The 16,455-nt window shown below is 42.0% G+C and overlaps 1 protein-coding gene across 3 annotated transcripts in view; it reads left to right on the forward strand.

Annotated features, from left to right (window-relative positions):
- TEK (TEK receptor tyrosine kinase) overlaps nucleotides 1-16,455 on the forward strand; it is a 106,262-nt gene that overhangs the window by 34,153 nt on the left and 55,654 nt on the right. For all 3 annotated transcript variants that reach the window (XM_045470148.1, XM_045470145.1, XM_045470146.1), the window contains exon 2: nucleotides 11,117-11,428. In XM_045470148.1, coding sequence (XP_045326104.1) covers nucleotides 11,117-11,428 — 312 coding nt within the window. The remainder of the gene's footprint in view (nucleotides 1-11,116; nucleotides 11,429-16,455) is intronic.

Here is a 16,455-nt window from a genome sequence, read left to right on the forward strand (position 1 = left end):
GCACCTCAAGTCCAAGGAGGAGGGTTTTGGAGCCTCCAGTCTGTAGCCCAATGGAGATGTGCAGATGACAGCCTGGACTTGTGACTACTCTCCCAAACGGGGAGGGGGATGGGTAGTGGGCAGTTTTACAGGACTGAGCCCTTACTCTGTGGAATCTGATGCTGTCTCCAGGTGCATAATGTCAGAATTGGATTGAATCTCAGACACCTTGCTGGTGTCCAAGAATTGCTTGGTGTGGTATGTTGGGGAACCCCTCCCCACAACTTTGGAATTGGGTCCAGGAACCCAAAAAGGGTTGGTGTCAATAGACCTATAAATGGAATATAAATACCTCCTTCACTCGTATTATAAGAAGTCAGGTGTACAAAGTTTATAAATTACCTAGCATTAGTACCTATTAAGTAGTGTGTGGTAAAGAGTGCTAGCTTTTGTCCCTGCGTGGTATAATCTGAGGCCTGCTGGCGAGGCTAACCCTCTTCCTTTGTCGGTCTTCTTGTAGAGACCATCACGATCCTGGACTTTTTCCATTACAGACTCATTTCTTTGGTTTGCTCTTCTAATACTTCTCAGTGGGTTGTCACTTTAGGCTCTTCTTGATTATTCTCTTTTTTGTGCAAGCAAATCAATCAAATTGGCTTCTCAATAGGGAGATGGAGATCAAGGCACGGGGGAGTTAAAGAGTTTTATTTAATTCTGTCTTGGAAGATATAGCCATTTGGTTGTAGAAGTAGATACACCCACCTTTGGGCAGCATAAGGGTGGAAGGGGACTTGGCAGGTGATTGAATCTGGATGAGAGCCAGAGAGAAAAGGTGGTCTGGCACCAAATGTGGATTCCTCTCACACCAGACTCATTTCCTGGCACTGGATGAACATGGTCAAATTAGAGAGCACTCTTCTCTTGGGGTGAAGTGGACAGGAAAGATGGTAAGACAGCATTGTAAGGCGGGGGCGGGGGGCATTTGCGAGGTGATCAAATTTCGTTTCCAGATATTCCCAATCTCTCTGTCCTGTATCCTTTGCAGATTTTTGGCTGCCTCTCCTCAGGGGCTGTGTCCCTTGCCCCAGTTTCTACCAAGCTCCAGGATTTTCCAGGTACCATCCTGCCAGATTTGTAAACATTTCAAAATCCCTCACATCAAAGATGTGTCCATTTACACTGACAGCTACCCCAGTGAGAGAAAGGGCGCTGGAGAGAAATCAGCACTTGCGGCCTGGCTTTTCTGCTGTCTTTGATGTGACCCTTGAACACTCTCTTTTCCTTGGGTCTCAGTTTACTCTGTATACATTGTGAGGCTTGAACCAGGGAATCTCAGAAGTCCCTTCCAGTTTAAACAAGCCTTGATTTGGTGGTATGATGCTTCCTCTACCACTGCCTTACAGAATAGAGTTTGCATTTAGGTGCACATATGTGCTTGATAATTAGTGAAGTCTCACTTTGCAGACGTTCTGCCTATTCCCTGAAAATAAAAAGTTTCCTGCCAACTGAATGATGCTCAATCTTTAAAATTTTTTTTCTATTTTTTTTTTTTAACATTTATCTATTTTCAAGAGACAGAGAGAGACACAGTGCGAGGGGGTAGGTGCAGAGAGAGAGGGAGACACAGAATCCGAAGCAGGCTCCAGGCTCTCAGCTGTCAGCATAGAGCTCAACATGGGGCTCCAATCCAACAGTGAGATTGTGACCTGAGCTGAAGTCGGATACTTAACTGACTGAGCCACCCAGGCACCCCCCCCCCCACCTTTTTTTGACTAATGCTAATTCTAACTAGAACATGTGTTATTTATCCTGGATAGAAAATTTCTGGTGTTCTAAGGTGGGGAAAGGATGCCATTTCCTCCAGGAGACAGACAAGGACTCTATTTGGCTGCGAAGCAGGGATGGGAAACAGCCATGCCCTTTGGGTAAACTGGCTTGGCACAGCTCATGGGTGAGAACAGTTTGTTGTTCGACACAGCCTATTCACATCAGGAATGTCCTTGTCTAACTCCAAACTCCCAATTACACAATAAGATAACTTCCTTTAGTTATTTCCAGTCTTGTGCATTTCGGTATCTTCTCGTTAATTATCCAATACCTTCTTTTTTTTTTAATTTTTTTTTTAACGTTTATTTATTTTTGAGACAGAGAGAGACAGAGCATGAACAGGGGAGGGGCAGAGAGAGAGGGAGACACAGAATCTGAAGCAGGCTCCAGGCTCTGAGCTGGCAGCACAGAGCCCGACAATTTATCCAATACCTTCTTAAGGAAACCTGAGGATGAAGTTACTGCTCAGACAGTTACTACATACATAAAAAGATCATGGAGACCAAAAAGAGATTAAAGTGTTGGAAGTATGCCTGGGAATTGGATTTCTTCAGAGGAGACAAGAAAGCAGAGAGGATACTGAAAATACTTTAACATAGACATCTAGAAATGGCCCTAGTAGTTCTTAGGATCCAATAAAAAGAAACTAATGCTAACTTTAGGGTAGACTTAAGAAAGAACATTCTAGAAGCGAGTCTTATTAAACACTTATTCATTCTTAAAACCCTGCTCCATAGTTTCCCTTTTGGGGAAAACTTTTCTGTCTTCTCATATCCCTTTTGCTTTGCCTGGGTAAGTGGAACTCTCCTTCTGGCCAAATGTCACTTCCTGAGGGAGCTTTGCCTGGTCCTCAAACCCTTCCCCTACTCCAGCCAAGTCTGATTAAGTTCACCATTATGCTATCCCATAGCACCTTGTAATTCTCTCTCACAGTATTTATCATGGTTCCAGTGTTATATTTATGTATGTGCTTAGTTTCTCACATCTGTCTTTCACATTTGCCTGTAAACTACATGAGGATTGAGATTATCTGTTTTATTCATTGTTGTATCTCCAAGTACAGCACAAGGGAGGTGCTCGGTAAGTTTGTTTAGTGGATGGGTGGACAAAGAAATAATGAGAAGTTTTTAAACTATAGAGAATTTTCCTTTTTTGGACAGCATTAAAAAAAAAACAACAGAAGTAAAGTAAAATCCAAATGATTCCACCAAATATCTTGGATAGTCTGTGGGTTGTCTCAGCTTCTTTGGCTGTTAGCTAATCCCCTTGATACCAGAAATGCTTTTGGCTAAGGTAATACTCATTGACATTTTAAATATTTGGAAGTTTAAGATATCTACTGCTATTACAAAGGTGAGACATTCAAGAACACTTCAGAAAGGTTTTAAATGTAGTCAATATCAAACTTCCAGGAAATCATACAGATAGTTTTTCTGAAGACATGTTATCTTATTCCAAACACATATCAGTGAAACTACCAATAGCACAATTTTATGGTGATAAGCACAAGAAAATGACTTCAGTATGCAGTAATTTAACCTAGTTGTTTTTTTTTTAATTTTTTTTTTCAACATTTATTTATTTTTGGGACAGAGAGAGACAGAGCATGAACGGGGGAGGGGCAGAGAGAGAGGGAGACACAGAATCGGAAACAGGCTCCAGGCTCTGAGCCATCAGCCCAGAGCCCGACGCGGGGCTCGAACTCACGGACCGCGAGATCGTGACCTGGCTGAAGTCGGACGCTTAACCGACTGCGCCACCCAGGTGCCCCTAATTTAACCTAGTTTGTACGCTTAGCCTGTCAGCAGGGAGCTGGGTTAATTAGAACTTCACTGTCTGCAGCAGTACTAGAATGTGGGAAGAGAGGCTAATTAGAATAAACATGTTGTGCTGCATTGGGATGTATTTGCATTGATAATCATATTTAATGTTTCATTTGATTGTAAGAGCAGAAGTAGTTAAAAGTGATGGCCTTGGAGGTTTTATGTTTTTATTTTAGCAAAACCATTTTTCTCCCAAATAAAAGCTTATGTGAAGTGTAAATGTAAAAAACAGGTAAAAGTTGAACGTCTCTTTGAGAGTGTGTATGTGTGTTAATTTCTCCTCCACCGGTCTCAGAAACTTCTGGAACGTTTTAGAGAATGAGAACTTGAAATACAGTTTGAAAAATAGCTCGGTCTCTACTTTCTGATTCATTTAAGTTCTGGGGAGCCTGGGTGGCTCAGTCCGTTGAGTGTCCGACTTCGGTTCAGGTCATGATCTCATAGTTCGTGAGTTTGAGCCCTGCGTTGGGCTCTGTGCTGACAGCTATGAACCTGGAGCCTGCTTCACATTCTGTGTCTCCCTCTCTCTGCCCCTTCCCTGCTCATGCTCTATCTCTCTTTGTCTCTCAAAAAAATGAATAAACGTTAAAAAAAATTAAAAAAAAATTAAGTTCTATCATATGGATGTTGATTTAGGTCCATAATCCTTTTTATGACCATTTTTTACTTTTTTGTTATTATTTTTAAATTTTAATTCCAGTGTAGTCAGCGTGCTGTGTTGTGTTAGTTTCAGGCGTACAATATAGCGATTCAGCAATTCCACATATGACTCAGTGCTGTCATCAAGGTAAGTGTACTCTTGATTCCCTTCACCTATTTCACCCATGGTCCCACCCATCTCCCCTCTGGTAACGATCTGTTTGTTCCCTATAATGAAGAGCCTGTTTTTTGTTTTGTGTCTTTTTTCCCCCTTCAATCATTTGTTTCTTAAATTCCACACATAAGTGAAATTATATGGTATTTGTCTTTCTCTGACTGGCTTACTTCACTGAGCATTATACTCTCTAGTTGGATCCGTTGTTGCAAATGGCAAGATTTCACTCTTTTTGATGGCCAAGTAATATTCCATTGTATATACAGTAAAACCTTGGTTTGTGAGCATAATTCGTTCCAAAAACATGCCTGTAATCCAAAGCACTTGTATATCAAAGCAAATTCCATAACCCAAAAAATATTCATATAAAAATGATTACAATACTGTAATATAATACAAAATAAATCAAATACAAAATATGACAAAAAATAAGTTAACCTGCACTACCTTTGAAAACCTTCATGGCTGGTGTGAGGGAGACAAGAGAGAGGAGGGTCATTGTGTAGGAAGAATTTCACTATCACTAATGGAATCACTGCTGGCTCAATGGAATTTTTTTCTGCGTACAATGGGGGCCATTGTATACGCTTGCACAATGTTGACTACAGTAAAGAATTAATAAACTCTTGTCATATACTGCATTTAATGTAACTGGAAGTAAGGCAGCAGAAGAAAGGGTCTATATCTGTAGGCAGCCTGACCTAGAATGAAGCAAAGCATCCCTAAGCTTCCTCTTGTATGGAAAAGCAAAGGACTGTCCACAGGTGCTTAGAAATGACAAAAAATACACAAGAGCCAGTTGTGGACATCTTCCAACATTTTGAAAAATCCCAAATTTCTGCCAAACACCATGGCCTGAGATTGAGCATCTGAGCATGGGAGATGATCACCCACAAGCCCTCAGAGAGAGAGAGAGAGAGAGAGAGAGAGAGAGAATAACCATTGGCTCAGTTGTGATCATGTTAGGTTTGGCATCATGTGCTATTCATATTGCAAAGCATCACTTGCTTATCAAGTTAAAATGTTTTAGAAATGTTTGCTCATCTTGCAGAACACTTACAGAGCAAGTTACTCACAATTCAAGGTTTTACTGTCATACACCACATCTTTACCCATTCATCAGTCTATGGGCCCTTGGGCTGTTTCTGTAATTTGGCTGTTGTAGATAATGCTGCTATAAACATCAGCGTGCCTATATTCCTTTGAATTAGTGTTTTTGTATTCTTAGGGTAAAAACCCAGTAGTGCAACTACTAAATCATAGAGTAGTTCTTTTTTAAAATGTTTTGAGGAAACTCTGTATTGTCTTCCACAGTAGCTGCACCAGTTTGTATTCCCAGCAACAGTGCACAAGTGTTTCTTTTTCCCACATTCTCACCAATACTTGTTATTTCTTGAGATTTTTATATTAGCCCCTCTGACAGGTGTGAGGTGATATCTCATTGTGGTTTTGACTTGTATTTCTCTGAGGATAAGTGATGTTGCACATCTTGTCATGTGTCTGTTGGCCACCTGTATGTCTTTGGAGAAACATCTGTTCATGTCTTCTGCTCATTTTTTAATTGGATTATTATGATTTCTTGGTGTTGAGTTGTATAAATTCTTTATATGTTTTGGATACTAACCCTTTATCTGATAGGTCATTCGCAAATATCTTCTCCTATTCCATCTTTTAATTTTGTTAGTTGTTGGCTTTGCTGTGCAGAGCTTTTTTATTTTAGTGTATTCCTAGCAGTTTATTTTTGCTTTTGTTTCACTAGCGTCAGGAGACATATCTAAAAAGAGGCTATTATGGCCAGTATCAGAAGAATTACTGCTTATGCTCTCTTACTGGATTTTTATGGTTTCAGGTCTCACATTCAGGTCCTTAATGCATTTTGAATTTTTTTTGTGTGTGTGGTATAAGAAAGTGGTCCAGTTTAATTCATGCACGTTGCTGTCCAGTTTTCCCAGCACCATTTGTTGAAGAGACTGTCGGACTGTCTTTTTCCCATGGCACATTCTTGCCTTCTTTGTTAAAGATTAATTGACCACATAATTGGGATTTATTTCTGGGCTTTCTCTTCTGTTCCATTGATCTATGCGTCTATTTTTCTGTGACCGTTTTTAAAGAAAAATATTTCTATTTCTTGGTTTTTGAGGTATTATTCAGAGCAATGTTGAATTAGAAAATCGAAGTGCAATTTTCAGTGTACCACATGCAATTTAATAAGCAAATGTTACTGTGAAAGATTAGATGATGGGCTGTATAGCACACCAAAAATAGAATGAGCAAAATGACATTTTAGGATGTTGTTATGTCTCCACTGTGATTGACGATCATTTGTGAACTTGGCGGATGCCATGTCATGATGGAAGGTAAATAAGACACATTTTAGGCAAATATTGAGAAGTGTTTGCAAGGTCTTTCCTAAGGAAAAATAGTACCAATCCCCAGAATATAAAAGCTGTGTGAAATTCAACATGCAGACTTAGTTACAGCAAACTTAGCCTTGATGAAAGAACTGTAATGAACTAAGTACTAAATTTGAGCAGAGCCCTTCAGACTAGGCTCGTGGCAAAATAGCTCCACAGTGGTCCCCAGCAGGACTTAGAGAAGACCGTGCTGTGATGGAGGAAAAGATGTGAGGCACGGTTGCTGATATTGGTGTGAGCTCAGATGGGGGTCTGTCTTTTGGCCATTTTTCTGAGGAAAATGTCCCTAGTAGCAGATTCCTCTGTGGCACCAGCTATGCGACTGTAGTCACACCTTTCAGTGTCACTGGCTGAACTCTTTCAAGAAGCCACAGGCCACAGCTGTACCCATTGCATTGGGGCCCTTGCTCCATTATTCTCTTTGAGAGGCAAAGTGTGGGGGGGCGCCTGCATGGCTCCGTTGGTTAAGCGTCTGACTTGGTTTTGGCTCAGGTCGTGATCTCATGGTTCGGTTCATAGGATTGAGCCCCACATCGGTCTCTGTGCTGACGGTGTGGAGTCTGCTTGGGATTCTCTCTCTCTCTCCCTCTCTCTCTCTCTGCCTCTGTCTCACTTGTTTGCGTGTGCGTGCATGCACACCCCGCCCCCTCAAAATAAATTAAAACCCCCCAAAAAGCAATAATTTGAAACAAAAAGAAAGGTTAAGTGTGGCTATTGTTCTTCTCTCTGTTCTTAAATTTTTTTAAACCCATGTTTTTCCCTCTGGCATTGTGGAATGACGTCACATTTCCTATTAGTCCAAAGAAGAGAGAAAGAGAGAATGCATTATTTGGATGCAATCCAAGGAGATTTGGGGTAGATGTGGGGACCACTGATGAGAGACCTATATTCCTGTGGCTCTTGAATCCCTCCCAAATGCATCTTTTTAAGGCTAGAGGAATAACTTACTTTTTACATTTAATTTTTATGTGTAGGTATTATTCCACTGGTTCAAAAACAGCATATATAAGTACATGGTGAAAAACCTCCCACTTACCCTGTCCCCCAACTACCCCACTCTCCTCTAATGGATCCCTCTTGTTCTCAGTTTCATGTGTCACCTTCCAGAATTTCTTCAGGCATACACAGACAAGTACAAATATGTGCTCTTGTTTTGGGAAAACTAAAGATTTTTAAGATGCATCCCAGGAATCTGGTAGTTATTTCTTCTCATTTCCAAAGCTCATATACAAAATCCTTGTGATACTTTATTGTAAATGCCATAACAAAGGACAGAGAGCTCACTGGTGGGAGAGGGCTTCCTGTCCCTGGCATGCTGAGTAAGGGTAGGAAAGCATTGCCAAGTCTGGACGCTCGTAGTACACAATCTCCCTTTCTGTCACTCAAAGTAGAGGGAGAGAGCTGGGAGGAACAAAGGGAAAAGAAACCAGATCCATACCCAGAAACAATCTACCGATGAAGTGTGGCTGTCTCTTCAAATCAACTGCTTTCTCTCTTATTTCCTAAAGTCATTAAATAAACCACAGCCAGTGCCAGTGCAGTTCAGTGAGTTCAGAGCAGATCCCTCGGTCTTGGCAAGCCACCCAACTGGTCCTAGAAATGGGGCTGGATTGAACCGGAGCTGAAAGAATTACAGTGTTTCCTTCCTCTGATGACTCTCTCGGGGGACATGCCTGGAATGAGTGAGCGCAGGAGATGTGGTGTTCGCTCAGAGGCACAGCTGGATGTACATGTAGAAGTGGGGGCTGTGCTCCGGTGTTACATTTAGAGGCTGTAATTGCACTGCTAGTTTTCCTAGCTTATCCTCTCTTACAACATTTTCCTTATCCCAACCACTGTCTCTTCTCTGGAGATCTTAAAGTTACCATTGAGGCTTGACGCAACATAAATGCTACAGGGTCAGGCTTGGAAACTCATTCTAGGTGAGGTTTTCTCCCTCAGTCCCATGTACTGAGTTAACATTTACATTAAGACTTCACTTTGGCATTCTTCCTAATTGATGAGATAAAAGTCTAACTCCTAACTGAATTATTCTCAGAACATCACTGCATGCACCCAACATTGGCGGTTGCCATTAGAAAAAATTGTATGAGGACTTCATGGCAGATGTAATGCTTACCATAAGCAGATGCTAAAAAAGTTCTCATAAATGGACACCAGTCAGCTCCCATTACTCCGCAATCATCGATCACCTCTCTGTGGCATTTTCTAAAAATCGTAGCATTTGCTTTTTAAACTCCATTAATTCTCAAAACAGCCTTTTACGTATGGGCAAGAAGGTCAGTTTAGACTCAGAAGAGTACTTTCATTTTTAACCTTACTATTCTAGAAGTGGGAATGGTGAACTTGAATCAGACAGATCTGGAATAAAATTTGCCCATCCATCCATCCATCCACCCACCCACCCACCCACTCATCCAGCAAATGCTTAGTAACCCTTTACATAAGGGACCTAGGCAGGGTATTCCTATATATGTCAATATGAACAAAATGGCTTCAATCCTTGTATTCATGGAATTTACCATCTAAGAGAAGAGAAAGTAAATAAAATAGTCCCAGAGTGTGGTAACCATTATGCGGGAAACAAACAGGAGGCCGTTTAGAGGGTAACAGGATAAGAGTGTACAGATAGTGTAGATCAAGTAGGTAGGGAAGCCATCTGTGAGAAAGGTGTTTAGGAAGAGGCTCCAAGGGTGAGCAGAAGTTAGCCATGCAAGGAGCGGAGCCAGGTGCAGAGATCAGCATGTGCAAAGTCTTTGAGGTAGGAGAGGGCATAGTGTATCTAAGGAACTGAAAGATCTATGGGAGTTTGAATTCTAGCTAGGACTTCAGTAGCTGTGGAAGACAGAATTGCCACTCAATCCTTTGAGCCTTCATTTCCTCATATTGAAATGTCAGATAATGGTGCACACCTCACAGGGTTGTTGGGAGAATTTAATGGGTATTAAAGGAAATAACATGTAGTCTACTTGAATCGCTTGACATCTTCACAAAGGTCTCTGAGACCCCAGTTGGTCCTTGGCACCCAATGTGATTGACCTGTCCAGCCTCCTGATCATTGTATGTAGACTTGGGGACCAACCATCACGTGGACCAGAACATCCTCCATCCCTAGTTTTTCACACTCGGCAAGAGGAGAGAATGGGCACAGATTTCATTTGTTCATCTTAAAAACTTTGGACATCAAAAGAAAAGTAGGGGAGGGAAAGAAGAGGAGGGACAGAAAGTGAAAAGAAAGGATTTTATTTTCTAAAATGTGCTTCATTATTTATGGAATAACTATTAAAGACCAGATAGGATTTCTTAACTACATTTGGAGAGAGTTGAGGTTTGGACATAGGTGTTCAGAAAACAATAAAGAGAGCTGAAATAGTGGTCATTGTATGTAGCAGACACAGTACTTAGTAAGTTTTGTACTTTATCTCCTTTAATCTTCACACGAATCCTGTAAGATGGGTCTTATTAGCCTTGTTTTAAAGATGAAGTGAATGAAGCTCAGATAGAAAGGTGGACCTCGCTCAGTTCCTGTCTTGTGGGACTTAATATGGAATTGGACAAGTCTTTGGTAACAACGAGAGTCTATAAAGTTAGCATGCTGTGTGTAGAGTTGATATATTTTTTAGAATGCTTTATTGTGGCAGTACCACATTATCATTAATTTTTTACTTTATTTAATTTGTTTTGAAAGGAAGAGCAGATACCTGTGTGAGCAGGGGAGGTGCAGAGGGAGAGAGAGAGAGGGAGAAAGACAGTCTTGAGCAGGCTCCACGTCTAGCGTGGAGCCTGATGTGGGGCTTGATCTAATGACCATGAGATCATGTCCTGAGATGAAATCAAGAGTTGACTGCTTAACTGGGCCACCCGGGTGCCCCTATCATTAATTTTTAACAATGATAATTATTATCATTAATAATGACAATAATGCTATTATCATGAATTTATCTCAACTCAACGAGCATTTGCTGAATTCTTAACTAATGTCCCAGACGCTTTAGTGGGTGGAGATTTGTAACACACAGCTTTGTCTTGGGGATGGAGAATAACTGATAGTTCATTGTAGTTAGGGTGTGCAGTGGAGCAGGACTGGTTAGTAGCGTCTGAGTGATGGTCACAGTAAAGAGTTTTGGATCTTGTCCTATGGAAGAGTAGCATTAGAAAGACTGCTCCCTAGCTATTTTTAGACAGGGCTTTGTAAAAATCAGTTCATCTGTGGGGCCATGGTAATAACCTTCCTCATAGATTATGTGCTTTCTTTTTAGGAACAGTGGACAGTGCCATGGACCTGATCTTGATCAATTCCCTACCTCTCGTGTCTGATGCGGAAACATCCCTCACCTGCATTGCCACTGGATGGCGCCCCCATGAGCCCATCACCATAGGAAGGGACTTTGAAGCCTTAATGAACCAGCACCAGGATCCACTGGAAGTTACTCAAGATGTGACCAGAGAATGGGCTAAAAAAGTCGTTTGGAAGAGAGAAAAGGCTAGTGAAATCAATGGTGCGTATTTCTGTGAAGGGCGAGTTCGAGGAGAAGCAATAAGGATACGGACCATGAAGATGCGCCAGCAAGGTAACATGCCCCTTAGTCGTGGGCAGGTGAGGTGTGCTGAGACTCACACACAACTTTTGTTTTGGCAGTTGCTCACTCAGAGACTGGGCATGAGCTGTGTGAGTGTGGAGCTTGAAGACCTTGTCTGCCTCGTTCCAGGCATTGCTTGTCTTTGATACATGTGTAGCACTAGAGATAAAAGAGACTGGCCAGTCCACTTCTTGCACATTCAGCCCCTCCACTAGATATTGTGCCTAGGTCATGAGATGAACTGTATTCTATTTTGTACTAAGAGCTTCATGACCCTTATGGAGATCTGAACAGATTACATGTATGTAATAGAAAATCACAGTTATGGAGACAACTAACTGTCCGTGCCAAAATATTGGCCGTTTTGAGCTTTCTTATTGAGTTTTCATTTGATTCTTTGTTTTGCTTGCCCCTGAGTATTCTTTTTTTTTTTTTTTTTAAATTTTTTTTTTTTCAACGTTTATTTATTTTTTGAGGACAGAGAGAGACAGAGCATGAATGGGGGAGGGGCAGAGAGAGAGGGAGACACAGAATCGGAAACAGGCTCCAGGCTCTGAGCCATCAGCCCAGAGCCCGACGCGGGGCTCGAACTCACGGACCGCGAGATCGTGACCTGGCTGAAGTCGGACGCTTAACCGACTGCGCCACCCAGGCGCCCCATCCCCTGAGTATTCTTAACAGAAGTGAATGTTTTCAGGGGAAAGTGTGGTAGAGATAAGAAATTTTAAGGGGAAGCATCTATGAATAACTCAGCTTCATTGGTGACTTAATGTATCAGTTTTCTGTTGCCACAGTAATGCTGTGTGTCACATGACCTCAAACCGCAGTGACATACAACAGCAAGCACATATAGCTTATGAGTGTAAGTCAGTGGGGCTGATAGGTGGCTCTACCATTCTCGACTGGGCTTTCCCACACATGGATGTTGGCTGCCTGTAGGCTTATTATACTGGCCTTGGCTGAGCCAGCCTGGCTCTTTTCCATGTGTCTGTTATCCTTTTGCAGGCTAACCTAGGTATATTCTCACAGAGATGGCACAAGAGCCAGAGAAGAAAGGGAAACACACTAGGCTTCTTGAAACCCAGTCTCAGTAGTATATACTCTCACTTCTGTCTCATTTTTTATTGCCCAAAGAAAGTCAAACAGCTGAACCTAAAGTCAGAATGGATGAGCATCACACAACCAAATGGCAAAGATTATGGTGACAGGGAGGGATGAAGAATTGAGGCCCTTTTTGCAGGCGGTATACTGTTCTTGGAAAGAGACCATGATTTCATTTTGAAAGTTGAATAACCACACTTAGCTCACAGAACACCAGAGCTTTGAAGGGAGATGTTGAGGGCCTTTTGCAAAGGGCGCAGGGGGGCTGGGGCCAGGGGGAAGGGGGGTCGTGTATAACTCTTTGCTACCACTCCCCAAGGCAGTGATGTGATAGAGACTTTCTCCCAAGATACAAGTGTCTCTAAGCTAAATCTTTAGGCCGATCCTGATGGCAGTTGGAGGAGACAGTGTTGTGAACATTATTTAATGATTCTATTTTACCCCAGGGCTCCCAGGCCTGGCCAGGCAGGTAGACTTCTGGTATCTTGGTGCTGCCTGCTGGGAAGATGGTACAGAATTCCAGCAGAGATGACCTTTCCTTGTTCTGACTCAAATGATCTGGCCACTCAGTCATCAGCCCTTTTTACTGGGCTGGTCATACCTTTAGTGAAGTATGGAAAGGTCATACCTTTCCAAATTGATGTCATCATAACCACAGGGACTGTGGCCTGCGAATGTGTCATTTCTTGAGATAATGACTGTGTGAACTCTTCGGGGTTTGATTTGTAATCATAAAACTGATCCAGATAAATAACACACTTCTACACACTTCTCTTATTGGCAGGTGGTTGTTGTTGTTGTTGTTTTGTTTTTTTGTTTTTGTTTTTGTTTTTTTTTTTATATGGGAGTCTGCATTGTTTTAGACCAGTGTTTCTCAACACTGAACGTGCTTATAAATTTCCCATAGGTCTTGGTAAAATGCATACTCTGGTTCAGTAGGTCCTTGAGGAGAGTCCTGAGATCATACATGTCTAACAATGCCCCTGGTGATCAGGTGCCTCTGGGCTGTGGACCACACTTCCAGTAGCAAGGGTGGAGAATTAGCCCCTAGCTGGGGTCCACCTGAAAACATTTCTTTGAATTTGCTAACATTGGTAATTAGAAGATTTGAAGGCAGCAAGCTCATTTTCAAGTCAAAAATGATAAAATTGCTATTCATGACAAATGAAGGAAAAGGTTTTCTTAGCAAAACTGCAATGTTCACCTTTAGATGACACAAGGGTGAGTGGGAAAAGTGCACAGCAGACATTCCCAGGAAGGCAGCTCTCCGCTGAGGGGAGAGAGTTTGAACAAAGGGATGTGAGGTGTGCCAAAGCTATCATGGCTAAAAAGTCAACTCTATTATTTTTTGCCTGTGTCATTCAGGATTTGACCTGTGTAAAGAGTTATGTCTCTTTGCTGATAATTTCCCATTCTGAATGAAGATAATCTGAGATTTGTCCCCAGTGGCTTCATAGGAATGAAATATGAAGTGCTGCTGTGCTCTTTCCGGGCTGGCTTGGGGCTGAACTTGAAAGTGTAGAAAGAAGAACCTGTAGAGAGTATTAAATCAGAACGTTGGGACTCAAAGACCAATGACTGTTCCAAACTGACAGTCAAGGCCAGCACAGGTAAAGGAGAACTTAAATTCAGTTACATGAGGTAAAAGCAGACTTGATAATGTGGAGATGATGCCTTTTAGGCTCCTTTCCCCTGACTTTTAATTCCGTCTCCACCATTTATCAGCTCTGTGGCCTTGGGCAAGTTACTTAGCACCTATTGGTCTCTTTTTTCATCATTTGTGTAACGAGCACACTAACAATACCTTCAAAACTGTATTCAGTTTTAAATAAGGTATCTACCAAAAGCCAGTTCCCATGAGTGCATTCATATTAAGATTTGATTGACACCACAGATGTGTTGCTAAAAGCTTGGGTGACATGAAACATTGTAGAATAAGTTACATAATAACAATAGCAGTTTGTAAATGTTGGGAATGGAATTTGAAGCCAAGTGATCGAACTGCAGAGCCTGTGTGGATGACCACCACAAGACCCTCGGTATATCCCTTCCGCTTACTGTGAACCGCCCTCCCCGATTCCGAACACTTGTTGGGAACAGAACAGTTCCAATGGAAACCCTGCAAAGCAGCCTAGGGCACAGTGAAGGTAGTTTGGGTGGGTTTGAGCTTGGCTGTGCAACTAAATGGTACCATGAAGGCAAGTTACTTCACTGAAATCATGTTTCCTCCTTTGAAAAATATCACCAGGATAGAGATTTTTCCCTGTACATTTGAGGATCAAATGAGAAGACCACCAACCTATCTGGCTCATTGTAAACGTTCAATAATTATCATAGTGTCCTGGAATAAGCAATAATTAAGTGAGACTATTTTCTACTCAGTTGTGGAAAAAATTGAATACCATTCATTAACATAATCGCTATACAAAATTTATACAAAACAGAAAAATAGGTAGTACTTTCTTTCCTGCATTCATTTTTTTTTAATGTTTATTTATTTGTTTTTCAGAGAGAGAAAGAGGGTGTGTGCACAAGGGGGGGAGGGGCAGAGAGAAGGAGAGAAAGAGTCCCAAGCTGTGGGTTTGCGTCCCCACGATCTGTGAGATCATGACCTGAGCTGAAATCATGAGTCAGATGCCTAACTGTGACTGAGCCACCCAGGTGCTCCCTTTCCTACATTGTAATAACAACATCTCAGGGTGGTGAAAGGATTCTGTATCTTTTACCGTCCATCCAGTAGCTGAAATACGGTGTGAGGAAAGTGATATCCTTTATGTGAATCAGGAAAACCTCTACAACGGTGTCTTCATGGTACTATTAATTCCCTAGTAACACATAATGGGATCTCAGAGGTGTCTGCCCAGGGACACAGCAGGATAGGATAAACATGTATCCCTGCTTGCTGCTGACTCGTGCATCTGGGGAGGAAGTGGAAAATCCATTTGAGATGTGCCAAAACATGCTTAATTTGGCTCGCACACTCCACATGGCCAAACTGTTTTTTATCAATGGCATCATGCAAAAAAAAAAAAAAAAAAAAAAAAAAAAAAAATCAAAAGCAATTTGTTCAAACCTCCCTGGTGATTTCATTTGGGGGTCGGGAGGTATAAATGAAGTCTGAAATATTTTCACATGCAAGCGGCTGTCTCAGAGTTTTCCATCAGGAGGAAACACAGGTTATTTCCTTCCTATTTTCATTCGCGAAATAACTTTAAGAACATCAGACCTTCCAAACACGATTTGTGAAGTTGACAGAGAAGAGCCATTTGTATCTAAATAACACAAATGAATGTGTTAAAAGCCTAAAGAAAATAGGAACATTTGAAATCCGACCCATTCATTTATTCTTTCATTCCACGAGTATTCTTAGGTGTCTCTTTGTGTCACACATGGGAGGTACAGCGATGGTAGCATGTCCTGAGTGTTAACCTGCCTGACATTCCCCCAGCAGCTTTATATACATTACTGTGTAATTAAGTCTTTACCAAACGTGTATCTGGTGCTGATTATTATGACCCTGTATTAATAGATGAGGCCTCTGGCTATTGTAACTTAGATGCATTCACACACCTAGTATCCACTGTTGGGCCTAGGAAGGATGACCCAGGCTGATCCCAGAAGCCAGGCCCTAACCAACGCCCTGTGCTGCCTTCCAAAACAGACATGCCCTTGTGTCCAGGAGGGTTCAGTCTAGTAGGGCAGCTGTGCTGTTGGGGCCTGGAAGGGGAAAGTGCAGGGCATTTGGAGAACAGCCTTGGGGCACTTACCTTGGGTCCCAGCGGGGGGAGTAAGGCCCCTGGAGAAAGGGACATCTACATGGACTGAAGAGGAGTGGGACTTGGTGAGACACAGGGAAAAGGCAGGAGCAGAGGAGGGAGGAAGCTCATAACTTGCCCGGGAGTGGTCACGTGGTCCAG

The sequence above is a fragment of the Leopardus geoffroyi genome, chromosome D4 (genome assembly GCF_018350155.1).
Source record: "Leopardus geoffroyi isolate Oge1 chromosome D4, O.geoffroyi_Oge1_pat1.0, whole genome shotgun sequence".
Classification (NCBI taxonomy): Eukaryota; Metazoa; Chordata; class Mammalia; order Carnivora; family Felidae; genus Leopardus; species Leopardus geoffroyi.